This window comes from Thunnus albacares, chromosome 22 (assembly GCF_914725855.1).
Source record: "Thunnus albacares chromosome 22, fThuAlb1.1, whole genome shotgun sequence".
Taxonomy (NCBI): Eukaryota; Metazoa; Chordata; class Actinopteri; order Scombriformes; family Scombridae; genus Thunnus; species Thunnus albacares.
The window spans coordinates 12,231,479-12,243,412 of NC_058127.1; the positions used below are offsets into that span (position 1 = coordinate 12,231,479).

General features: G+C 36.9%; 2 protein-coding genes across 3 annotated transcripts; one reads left to right on the forward strand and one right to left on the reverse strand.

The window, feature by feature from the left end:
* Positions 1-2,173: 2,173 nt before the first annotated feature.
* Positions 2,174-7,905, reverse strand: LOC122973715 (ubiquitin carboxyl-terminal hydrolase 47-like). Its single transcript, XM_044341423.1, has 12 exons — positions 7,755-7,905; positions 6,391-6,520; positions 6,198-6,294; positions 5,907-6,022; positions 5,672-5,742; positions 4,584-4,709; positions 4,406-4,501; positions 4,182-4,310; positions 3,968-4,096; positions 3,808-3,848; positions 3,205-3,239; positions 2,174-2,937 (listed from the first exon to the last, which is right to left on the reverse strand). The coding sequence occupies exons 2-12, from the start codon at positions 6,446-6,448 to the stop codon at positions 2,666-2,668; spliced, it is 1,170 nt and encodes a 389-aa protein (XP_044197358.1). The 5' UTR covers positions 6,449-6,520; positions 7,755-7,905; the 3' UTR covers positions 2,174-2,665.
* Positions 7,906-7,931: 26 nt separating this feature from the next.
* On the forward strand, positions 7,932-10,573 carry LOC122973717 (E3 ubiquitin-protein ligase dbl4-like). Of its 2 annotated transcripts, none has more exons than XM_044341425.1 (5): positions 7,932-8,021; positions 8,517-8,623; positions 8,718-8,812; positions 9,492-9,662; positions 9,799-10,573. In XM_044341425.1, exons 2-5 carry the CDS (start codon positions 8,527-8,529, stop codon positions 10,252-10,254), a joined length of 819 nt encoding a protein of 272 aa, XP_044197360.1. In that variant the 5' UTR covers positions 7,932-8,021; positions 8,517-8,526; the 3' UTR covers positions 10,255-10,573. The 2 variants fall into 2 exon arrangements, with proteins under 2 accessions (XP_044197360.1, XP_044197359.1); XM_044341424.1 differs by having other exon boundaries at positions 7,933-8,021; positions 8,712-8,812.
* The last annotated feature ends 1,361 nt before the right edge of the window (positions 10,574-11,934 follow it).

Here is an 11,934-nt window from a genome sequence, read left to right on the forward strand (position 1 = left end):
CATGTGACTACAAAGCAAAGAGAATTAAAATAAGAACTAGTACAGACTACATCATATTAAGAGTTAAGGATTTAAGGATACAATTCAGAGGTTTTTAACCAGCTTTATGGTGGCTATAAACAGCTCCACAGAGTGTTTATCATTTACAGGGACAAGACAAGGTCAAAAAACTTGTTTTTAACAAGGTTAGTGCAAATAATCAGTGTGTGCTGGTCAGTATTAATCTGATTTTTGTTTGTTTTGCAGCCACATCAGTTAATTTAAAAGTACAAAGACATTTTAAAAAATCATAAGTAATACAACACAATACAACTTTATTAGAGTCCAACACTGTTATTTTAAAAGATCCCTGATTCTGTGTCATCCAAAACCTGATACATAACTCAAGTAGAAAAAAGTAGACTGTATGATTTTGTCCATTGAATCCTGAAGTGACGACCAAATGGCAATAACTCTAAACTAAACAAGAAGGGTACAGGACAGAGACGGATAGCAGCAGCCTGACTTACTCCAATAATTTTGCTTGTCACTTCTTGTTTGAACTGTTGAGGTGAAACTTGTTAATGTGATGTAGAGAGCATCTTGCTGTCTGTCTGTGTGGCTTCTTTGAGTGTCTGGTAGGAAATCCTCTGCATTAATCTTTCCGGAGATGGCTTGACTGTTGCTAGTTGTGCCTCACTTTTGGCATATTCTTGGTCTGATATCACTTCCAAGTGATGTATGTGTATGTGCGCACATATTGTACATGTATAATTTTCTCCCTTTTCTTCATTCAGTAGCTTTCCTCCTGTCCTCTTTGGACAATAATGCCATGCTACATGCTTTAATTTGATTTTATGTGACCAGTACCTGTTGCAAAATAACCAGGCAAATTTCTGTGGTTCATGTGAGTCAAAATGGTTGGTTACAGTGTCCCAGTCTGTCCATAGTTCAGGACTTCATGTGTACAGATAGTGGGGCCACTTGGACCACCAGAGTGCCACACTGGTGTAACATCAGTGTGAAGCATGACAGTGCAAGGCACTGATATATCCTGAATAGTTTCAGAGTTTTTCCACACTTTGGTATTTTTATTTTTTGTGTACTGTTATGTTCCTCTGGTGCTCCTCAGTGTCGCACAGGTCGATCAACATCTCTTCACTTCTAAAGCCATCCAAGACAACCTTGATAATGATTTTAGTTGCTCCTCTGCTTTTTTGTGCAGACACAAGACATAGAATGTAACAAAGTATATTTACTTAAGTACTGTATTTAAGTACAATTTTAAGATGCTTGTAGCTTACTTAACTTGAGTAGCCTATTTCCGTTTTGTGCTACTTTATACCTTTTACCCCACTACATTTGACAGCTGTAGTTACTAGTTACTTTTCAGATTAAAATTTTACACAAAATCATGAGTTTAGAAGTTATGCTGCATTGTTAAAGACTAAACCCCTAGTTCCAAACGTTGTCCCTTGAGCTCCTCTATAATATCAGCGTGTAGTTTTAGCTCATGTTTAAGATATTTATGAGTTGTTAGAAGTTCCACCAAAGAGACATTTTCCCTCTAGACTTCTCACATGGTTTCATGGTTCAAAGCCCAAAGAGTAAAATTCCAAATCAAAGAGTAAAGTCTGAAAAATGAATCCAAATTAATAGCAAAACTTAGTTTTTTCTTCTTTCCTCTCTAATTAATCACTGTCACAGTGAGTGGAGCAGGTGGACCCAAACGCAAAGGATGGCAGGCAGGATCAAAAGCAGAATATTTATTGAATAACTCAAAAGACTGAGACACAGACGTAAAAGGTACAAAAATGATATCAAAATAAAACAGGAACTAAACTAAAAATCCAGACACATACAGAAAGTCCTGGCAGGAAGTGACACTCATGACCCCTCAGATTTATCTAGTGACCCTTGGAAGGGGCCCCACCCCTAGGTTGGGAACCACTGAACTAGCTAATATGAAGTAGTTGAAACTAACCAGTAAAATACTGCTTACACACCGATTCATTAGTATTAATAATGTACTTTATTAAACATATTTAATGTATCAGTCACTGCTGTGGATTTTCTACAAACCTTGTACTTTTACTATTAATACTTTGAGTAAATTTAGCAGATAGTACTTCTGTACTTTTACTTAAGTAGGATTTTTCATGCTGGACTTTCACTTATAATGGAGTATTTTTACATTGAGATATTGCTACTTTTACTTAAGTAAAGGATCTGAGTACTTTTTCCACCACTTCCTATTTCTGTATGCTGTACCAAATGGTAACATTTATCAATAACAAGCAAGACATTTAATCAAAACAAACAAACAAACAAACAAAAAAATCCCTGATCACAGTCAGTTTATGTGTCACAGTTGATAGAAATACATAATAGACAGCCAACAATGTCAAAAGGTCTGCATGAGTCTTGCTACAGAAGTATTTTTTCAATGTTAATCCTGTTTCAGAGGCAGAAACATTTTTTGACTTTGGCCTCACTCTTCCTAGCATTTCTTTTCTCTCTCAGACTTGCAGTGTTTTCTCCTTTTGTCACAGTTTGTGCAGCCTGCAGTTTGCAGCCGTCATCTACATGAATAACATCCTGCACTTTCTCCTTGTTCTTCCTTAAGTTGCTTGATTTTCTGCATAGATTGGTCTCCATCTGCTACAAAGTCTGTTTGAGGCAACATCTATTTGTGTGACCTCACGCATGCTGCTCTCTGTTTTGTCTGTTTTTTCGGTTCTCCAGAAATGTTCAGCACTTTCTTCCTAACCGTGTCATCCTTGCTCTTCTTTACTATATCACCATTGGAGTGTCTCAAGTGTTTCCCTCCGTTGTCCTTCAGCTGATGACGAGGAACAGGAACCTCTCCTCTCTCTGCTTTGTCACGTCTTCCTTCAGATTCAACATCTGAATGTGCAAAATAAGCTTCCTGGTCACCTGGTCCTGGATTTCTGTTCACTTCGAAGAGAGAGAAGGGAGGTTATTTCTAACATACATAAACAGCAGAAGTGTACAGACCTAGCCTTGTAATAAACTATATTTCAAGCAGGCAATAGTGAAGTAATGTCTGTCTTTAATTGGCTGACAAAGGTCCTTCTCATTGGATCTAAATAAAGTCTTGGGCTAATTTAAAGAGCAAATACATTCATTTAATTAGAAATGAAAAGTCAGAACAGTGACAAACAAAAATCAATAAACCAAGAAGTTATACATTTGTGAACTTACCCTTCCTGTACATGAGCAGGTAAGCAGTGGAAGACCTGGGAAAAATTAGAAACAACAAAAGCCCTATTGAATGTTACATTTTTATAAGGTTATAGATTGCAACTAAGTGTCACTGCTTAGTCTGTGGATTGTTTTCAAGTGACCCCAGAAATGTACGTGGTGATATTAGTTGTTGTAGGCAACTGCAGTGCCAATCCTTGTGTATGCATATTGTTAAGTATTTATAGAGTTGGTGCACAGGTTTTATAATATTATTAATGTTGTATGTGTACACAAATATGTACCCATTTGTGAACACAATGCTTCTGACTGGGTGTATGTAGAATTTATCTAATTAACTTATTAATCTAACAATATCAAATTGCTTGCCAAATTTATGTGCTCAGTTTTTTTGTTAATTTGCTTTTTAAATTGTATTTATGATTTGTATGTTCATCTTGATTTATTGTAATAGTTTAAAATATTATTCACAAAAAACAGCAAAAGACCAATCAAAGTGCATTTGAGCAAGGCACATAAACTCTAGTTGCCTCACTGCTGAATGACATCATGAACACTCCGGAAATGATGCTCATCTCTGGTTAAAATGAAGGCAACATTTACCTCAAAGAGTTCTTTCCAGCCACAAAGAGTGGTCGTTGGAGCTGTAGACATGAGAACAATATCACATTAATTGATATGATGGTAAACTTGATGTTGTATGTTTAACTGTGTGAAATTTGACTGCTTATACAATAAGAGATAGAAAAATTAACCCGCTTACGCTTTGAACAGTGTGGTCATCGAACTGATACCATGCATCAGTTTCAAAAGATTTGATTTGTGCAGTATAATGACCTCCCATTAGATTACCCAAGTGGTTCACTAAAGCGTAGAGGTCATACGTGCAACTCTGAAGAGAGAAAAATAAAACAAAGTCACCACATTTAAGAAATGTTAAGTTAAAACAATTTGCTGCTGAGAAAATAAAAACACACCTTTATGTGTAAAGTTTGGGGCACGTCAACTTCACAGTGAAGCTTGAAATAACACCTGCGCTTGAAGTCAAAGCTGAATCTCTTCAGCAGCAGGGTCAGAATCTCTGGATTTTGTGTTATCTCACATTCCTGCACCAAATAATCAAAACAACTGTGTGAATAAGAGGCAGTCGCAGAGTCAACCATCTTACTGAAGAGTTCAGAAGATCAAATTTAACACTCACAAAGTCTGCATCTTGCTTTTTACTGCAGCGGTCGCAGTACATCTTGTTGTCCCCGCAGACTTTTTCTTCCTTGAAGAATGCCTTCAACCCTTTCTCCTGTAAACATAATAAATTGATTAACTCTTCATGTTCTTCTTTTCTCCCTTAATAAAAAAATACATTTTTATCAGTATATTACCACGCTGTAGATTTGACCAAATGAACTTTCCACCGTAAGTGGCAGAGTCCAGAAAAAGCTCCTGCAATCGTTCCTCTCCTTGCATTTGAGACATATGGTCTTGTGATTCAGCTCTCCCTTGAATATCTAGACACAAATATACAGGAAAGGTTCAGTAAGTGCTCTGTAGCCTGGTAGTTAAAGCAATACATAATATATATATATTTTTTTGTATAAAATATAAAAAGGCCAACACCACTTGGATTATTCATCCCTGCTCGCCTCCAGTACTGAGGCTCATCAACAAGGCCCGGGACCCCCACTGACATGGACTCTATCCCACCCATGGGCATTACATGTTATATTAACATAAAATCTCATAATCTTATATTTGCACACTGCTATGATTTTTGATCTAACATGGCACGTTACTTTAACGCAATTTGTAGTATTATTATTATTATTATTCATTGCACACTGCATATACTGTTTACACTATGATCATCTGCACATTCCTGGTCAATATTTTGCACATTTCATTCCATTCTCTTCAATTTAACATTTAAACTTGTAGCAATTTTTCTCACTTAGAATATGTTTTACATATTTTTTATTGTAAATTTCTTTTTTATATCATTTGCAATTACTGACATGTTCCTTTGCCCCGGAGGGTATGGACATGTTGGTTTATTAGAAATGGCTCCAAAGACTACATTCATGTTTTCAGTCTTCAGAGAGTAGTTCTGAGTAAGGTAGATGTCACTACATATGTGTGGGAACGCTGTTCCATTTAAGGAGCTTTACTAGCTTGTTGTGCTACATCTCGCAACCTCTTGCCTTTGTACTACATTGTAAATTTCTCAAAGAACTTTGGTACAAAGTCAAGTGTAATGATGTGGCTTATTTATGTGTTTTAATAGTTTTTGGAAAACAGGTCTATGGCACAGAGGAATAAGATAAATCAGGCTCTGGATGCACACATCATACTCGTCAGTAGATCAGTTCATTGTTTGTTTGGTTCTGCACATGAGATTTGTTGACAAATAGAAAAAAATACAGAAAAACACCAGCTTTATCCTTTAATGGCATGTTCTGTGATTTGTCTCTACCTTGGATGCCTCTGGATTGGTCAGACACAGGATCTTCTCAAAATACTCAGCAGCATCACGTTGCTTATATACTGAAAGTAGAATTGATTGGACAATGAAAGGGCTTTTAATGTAAAAGAGTAGTATCATTTATATGCGTGCAGCCTCTCTGAGACCGTGCTAGGCTCAAGAGTCTGCAGGTTTTTAATCCACAAGCACCTACAGCAGCAATGTGGTGTCTAAAGTCGTGACTTACCGTCTGTAATCCCCAGCGTTTCGGTGATGCCATGTGTTTTGGCCGTACTCTGTTTTAAATCAGTAAACAATCTTTCCAGGTGTTGGTCAATGGTTGTTGGATCTTTAATGTGGCATCTGTAGCAAATACAAGAGGTAAATGTCACTTTAGTAGATGTAAAGCCAGTGAGGCAAAGTCAAGTGATTTCACATTCTAGCCTTGAGTTAATATAAAGACCTAGATAAACCTCTTTCTTTTGATTCTCATTTGATCAAATCAAAACACACTCAGAACAAAGCTGAGGTTACAAACCGTTTTATTGCCTCCCGGAAGTCTTCAGTCATGAAAAGCACCTGAAGCACGCTGTTTAAATAGCAGGTAAGACCTGGACTGTTCAGGCCGTAATGATCTAAAGACACAAGTTCAAAAATGGAAAAAAAAATTAACAGTGAAAGAATAAAAAACAAGCACATTATCATAGAACTCATCATTTTATGTCACTCACCTGAGATGCTGATGCGGTTTAGTTTCTTTTTGAACTTTTCAAAAAGGTAACGATTCATACTGATGTCCTTCAAACGAGAGTGTTGACATTTTTAGATCACTGAATTTGTCTTCAGATGTGTGGAATGAACCTGTTAAAACACATGTGATACAGCAGAAGTTAAAGGACAGCAAGCAAGTTACAAAACACCTGCAGAAGGACAACCTTTAAGGCAACAGTTTGGTATTTTTGAAGTGTGGCCTTTTTTTACACTCACTGCTTATGAACTAGGCAGGTAGCATTCACTTTAATAATGTCAATAGAACATTGCACTGTAAAAACAGCCAGAGTTAAGCATTAAAGAATTATACTGTAGTGGATTTATAACCAAAATAATTTAGAAATTTAAGTGTTTGGGTCGTGCTAAGCACAAAAGTGGATAATTAGGAACTTGGGTTGGGTAACACGAGTAGATACAGAAGGTTTTACATTTATTTTGATACCACTTTGTTAGCTAATAAGAAATGTTATTTTTGGTGCATTAAACTCTTGAAGGAGCCTGTTGGGTGGATGACTGAAATACTTTTTCGCATACAGTATGGAATTTATTATGATTTCAATAATACTGGCAATAATTGTCAAAATTTGATTAAAGTTTACCTATTTTTTTTTATCATTACTCTGTTGTACTGGTTTAATGCAGAAACACTTTATTTTTATGTTTAGATGTAGCTATCTATGTGTTTAGAGGTTACTGAGCAAAAATTAGTCGGTAATCTCTGAATTAGTAACTAATCAGTAACAGTGATCTCCAAATCTGTTGATTTCATGGCTGTCCTGGCTTGAAACGATTATTTGATCATCATAATAGTTCCCAATTGATTTTCTTGCGATCAACTAATTGATTAATTGATTAATAGTTGCAGCTCAGTGTAAAATAGTGATAAAATAGGGTTTCTGCGCTGCTCCTTTAAGAAACAGCAGTGCAGAAACCATTTCGAGGTGACCCTAAAATATTTGTATGCACACTATATGAATGACAGAAAAGCGTATGGATCTATAATTTAACAAGGAAACTACAGGATGAAACTTTAAGACTTCTTAACCAAAAGAAACTCCACAGCAGCAGATTTACTAAATAAAAAGGAACCAGTGAACGCAGTGAACTGTTGTGTTCGGGTGTTATGGAAACCATGCAGCCTCAATCCTCCATTACCTACCGACTCCAAAAGACAGTTAAAAAATTGACACGAATACAGTAAAACCACAAAAAATAAACCTTAAAGTGCCACAAACAGACACACTATAACTCTTACGGTGTGTATACACGTGTGGTGACTTAGTGCATGTATTGAAATGGGAGGGTAAATCACGAGAATACTCACCGTGCAGCTTATCTGGATCCAACGTCTTTCCTACATTCTTCTTTCGCTTTCGATACCAGCGTTGAAGGAGGAAGATACCGCGTCACACAGACAGAGGGAGGGTCAACACTTCAAATTAGACCCAGACCCTGAAACTTTACTCTAAAGTATCGAATTCTTGCGAAATAATCCTCCCGAGTGCAGTTTCAGGTGAGGCTGTCGTACTACCTGTTAAGCACGACACTGACGGGAAAGTCCTTAAAAACTGCGACAAGCTGTGCCACCAAGGTAAGACGTAACATTTCTCCTCATAAATCTTCTTTTATTTACCAGTTTAAGGATTGAGGAGGTTTTATCTTTCTCTATAGGCTTCAGCTCTTCTCCTAAATTAAAATCCACTTGTTTTTACTAATAGTTTCATTAATTTATTTTTAAATAGTCTACAAAAAGCTGCGCAAAATAAACATGCTCTGTAACATTCACTTAAATAAGTAACTTAAATTGTTCATTGGTTTAACAGTTTTGTTTTTCATAGGTTTGTTTCACTGTAAATACATCTACTTCAACATGAATCAGCTGGAAGTTCACTGAGTTTATTTGATATCAGCTCAGTTACGCTCATATAAAACATGTTGACAGCCATGATGTTTGTCTTAAATACCTCAGATGCTAATCATAGTCATGACATTTAGTCTGTAAACTGGGATCTAGTGTCACTTTAAATCAACTTTTTCACTACTAAAAGTGTAAATAGTCTTTAAACTTGTAACTCTTTCCACTTAGGAACATCAAAATGAGCATTCAGGGACAGGAAGAGGTGCAGAAGAGATACGACCCACGAGACACGACCCTGAAGTTTGTCAACAGGAGGGATGACTTGGATCCACTGTGTAAGATTCATTTATTACCTCCTCCTTCTCTGTTTCCGACATTTTCATAAATTACATTTCACTAATTTACTTCTTTTGTGCACTTCAGGTTCAGATGATGAAGATGACTGTCTCAGAGCAGAGATGTCCTGCGGTCACGCTGTCACTCCTGATTCTCTGACACAATGGTGTCGCAGCCAGCTGGATGAGGTACCTCATGTCTTAAAAACACGTTTTCTATGTAGATTTTAATTAAAGCAATCTGATCCAGTTGGGAGGGAGACAGGGATCATACAAATACAGCTGTATGCTCAACTGTGCTTGTGTTTCCCCAGTCAGACTTTGATGGCATTAATGGAGTACTTTTGTACAAGAATCAGCAAAACAACATTGGGCACAGAAACCTCAATGACATGGCATGGGCCGGTCCATAAACTGCAACTAATATTATTCTAAGTTGCTTCCACTAATGTACAACATTTAGCTTATTCTGCCACCTACTGGCAGGTTCAAGACATGTAACTCTGAAACAAGAACTGAAGACAACAACTTAAAAAGTTAAGAATCTCAGCAATGCTGAACATTTCTTAGTAAAACATTTGTAATTATGGTATGACAATCTTTCAATCAAAGATCAAGTGATAAAAACTTTGTTTTTAACAGATTCAATTGAAAACATGTTGCATATTGACTTCAGTGTTGCTGATATTCCTTAGTTTTTATTGATGGTATGTGTCTGTCCTCTGTTCAGCACTTGAAAATAGTTTTTATTTCCCTCTCTTCCTCCCCACAGACCCAAGAGGAAAAGTTTTGTTGAGACACTACTATATTCACACCAAAAGCCTGTTTTCTGTAATCCTAAACTGATTCTTCTCTTTGTTGTTTTCAGGGCATTTATAAATTCAAATGTCCTGCATTGGTAGAAGGTACCAGACTGTGCAATAAACTGTGGTCATACCAAGAAGTGCGCAGACTGGCTGATTTGTCTGTTGAAGAAATGCAGCATTTTGAAGAGAATATTGCCCGCCTGGCTGCTGCAGAATACTGTGAAATCAAACCGGTGAGTGGTCAAATGTTTTTGATTGTTTGAATGTTGATTTTTCTGTGGATTGTTTATGATTTAGACATTTTCAAAGAAATCACATTGATTGTCAAATACTGTGATGTTCTTCTTTCCTGCATTGTTTCCACATCAGTGCCCCCAGTGCAAAACAACAGTGGAAAGGAAAGATCTCTCCAACCTGTGTGTCACGTGCACCATATGTACAGCTGATCAGAAGAAGACCTACCAGTTCTGCTGGCAGTGTCAGAAGCAGTGGAAAGGTCCACGCCCTCGTTCTGACCGCTGCAACAACAACGGCTGCATCAACCACGACCTCGAGCTTCTAAAGAATTGCAAGATGACCGCCCTCCCTCAGGTGAAAGGGGTCAACGCCTGTCCCTCCATCCGTGCCTGTCCCACCTGTGGTCAGACGGTGGAGCACGACAAGACGGGCTGCAAGAACGTCATCTGTCCTCGCTGTAAGGTTGAGTTCTGCTTTGTGTGTCTGAAGCTCACTCTTGCATGTCTGAAGACAAGTTCCTACTTCATCCCCTGCAGTGGTGGTGTGGCTCCCAGACAAACTTCCGTACCCGTGTGGCGGAGAAATTAAGAGGGAATATTCTTTTCCTGTTTGTTATCACTGGGAGATAGTTATAGATTTAGGGGTCTATTCTCACCTGTAAATCAATCAATTGAAAATATCTGTTGTATTCACTGATAAATGCTGTATTTTCTGTGTCACTGAAGTTTGCTTTGTTAGAATTAATAACTGATGAATAAAAGTTAATTATTAATAACTGCATAAATTAAGAAGGTATTACTTTACATGGATGCAGAATGTCTAATTGATGTTTTATCCAAATTGTTGTATGTATGTGACTGAAATTGCTGCATATTATTAGTTTAAATAACAGTGATCCACCTACATCATCAAACCAGACATTATATTTAAACACATATTTAGTCCAGTGTATAGTGTTTAGTCCTGTATAGCTCCAGATTGGTCAATCTGGCCCACTTTGGTATACAGTAGATGTGTAATCTGCATAACTGTATGACTTTGCTGTAATCCCAAAACATCAACTTTACTTTCATAAATCTTTTTTTTAATATGCAGCCCTATAAATTGATAACATTGTGGGTGGATTTATCCCTAACTAGAGTGCATCTACAGTCTTGTCAATTTCATACTTACTTTAAGTTAGATGCAGTATTTCCTCAGGTATTCAGTGATTTAAATTGTATCAAAATGCATATTTGATTGAACTTGTTGGTCAATAGTGGCAATGGTGTTTTATTTAATTTTTGATTAGTCATTTTCTAATTAATTGCACTAATATTCACTGTAATGTATGTAATTTAAATTGTTAATTAACTAATAAAAGTCTTCCCAGTGAGTCAGTATCTATGTCTTAAAAGGATGTGTCAAAAAGTGGTAAAACATGCTGACAGCCATGGTGTGGCTTTCCCCTGCCATCAGCATATGAATGTGTGTGTGTGAATGGGTGAATGAACATGTGTAAGTGCAGTCCATTTATTCATTAATCACAGGTTTGCTGGTTTGATCACTGACTCCTGCCCATGTGTTATGATAAGAGTGCTGTATAAATAAAGGATAAATCTCAGTGCTGAAGCATATAGCAAACATTTACTGTATATTCCCAAAGAATTAGGCAAATAAGCATTCATGTCAATATCAAAATAATTTTAATGCTTTATTTATGTTTTTTCATTATACAAGAAAACATCTCCATGTTCTTTCCTTTTGGTGAATACAATGCACTTCTGTAGTAATTCATATTGCATTTGGTAATTGCTATCAGTTCATCTTAAATGTGTCACATGATGGTAATTTACATGGTTTCCATTTGGTAGGAATTTATAATCTGTTGAATGTTACTTGTCCTTAAAATCATCAGATCTGTCACCTCTTTGGGGCAGAGTCTAGTAACAACCACAATCTGTGACTGTGTTCAGGATTATAAACCATCGTCCTCCACACTTCTCTACCGTCAGTCTGCCTTTGACTGATGTCTTTCCCCTTGTTCTTCTGGTTTAAGTTCACCTGAGATCATATCATAATATCAAGAACACTTTGTACCAGGAAATATACTTTGAGTGTAAAATACCTCTTCCACTGACTCTGCCCTACATGAAGCTGCCCTAAATACACATCTAATAAACTGTATTGTGTCACTGTGTTCACTGAGATCAGATTTTCACTTTCAGTCTTTTGCACATCTACAGGAATCCACATGACTTCTGGACAGTGTGGTGTGGTTTTTCTCTT

What these genes read in the sequence shown, in the direction of transcription:
- LOC122973715 (XM_044341423.1), bottom strand. Translation starts at nt 6,448, where the DNA reads ATGAATCGTTACCTTTTTGAAAAGTTCAAAAAGAAACTAAACCGCATC. An exon ending in AAAAGCAAGATGCAGACTTT is followed by an intron (nt 4,311 to 4,405) that starts GTGAGTGTTAAA and finishes TATTTGGTGCAG; the next exon opens with GAATGTGAGATAACACAAAA. An exon ending in ATGACCACACTGTTCAAAGC is followed by an intron (nt 3,849 to 3,967) that starts GTAAGCGGGTTA and finishes TCATGTCTACAG; the next exon opens with CTCCAACGACCACTCTTTGT.
- LOC122973717 (XM_044341424.1), top strand. Translation starts at nt 8,527, where the DNA reads ATGAGCATTCAGGGACAGGAAGAGGTGCAGAAGAGATACGACCCACGA. An exon ending in GGATGACTTGGATCCACTGT is followed by an intron (nt 8,624 to 8,711) that starts GTAAGATTCATT and finishes TGTGCACTTCAG; the next exon opens with GTTCAGATGATGAAGATGAC. An exon ending in AATACTGTGAAATCAAACCG is followed by an intron (nt 9,663 to 9,798) that starts GTGAGTGGTCAA and finishes TTTCCACATCAG; the next exon opens with TGCCCCCAGTGCAAAACAAC.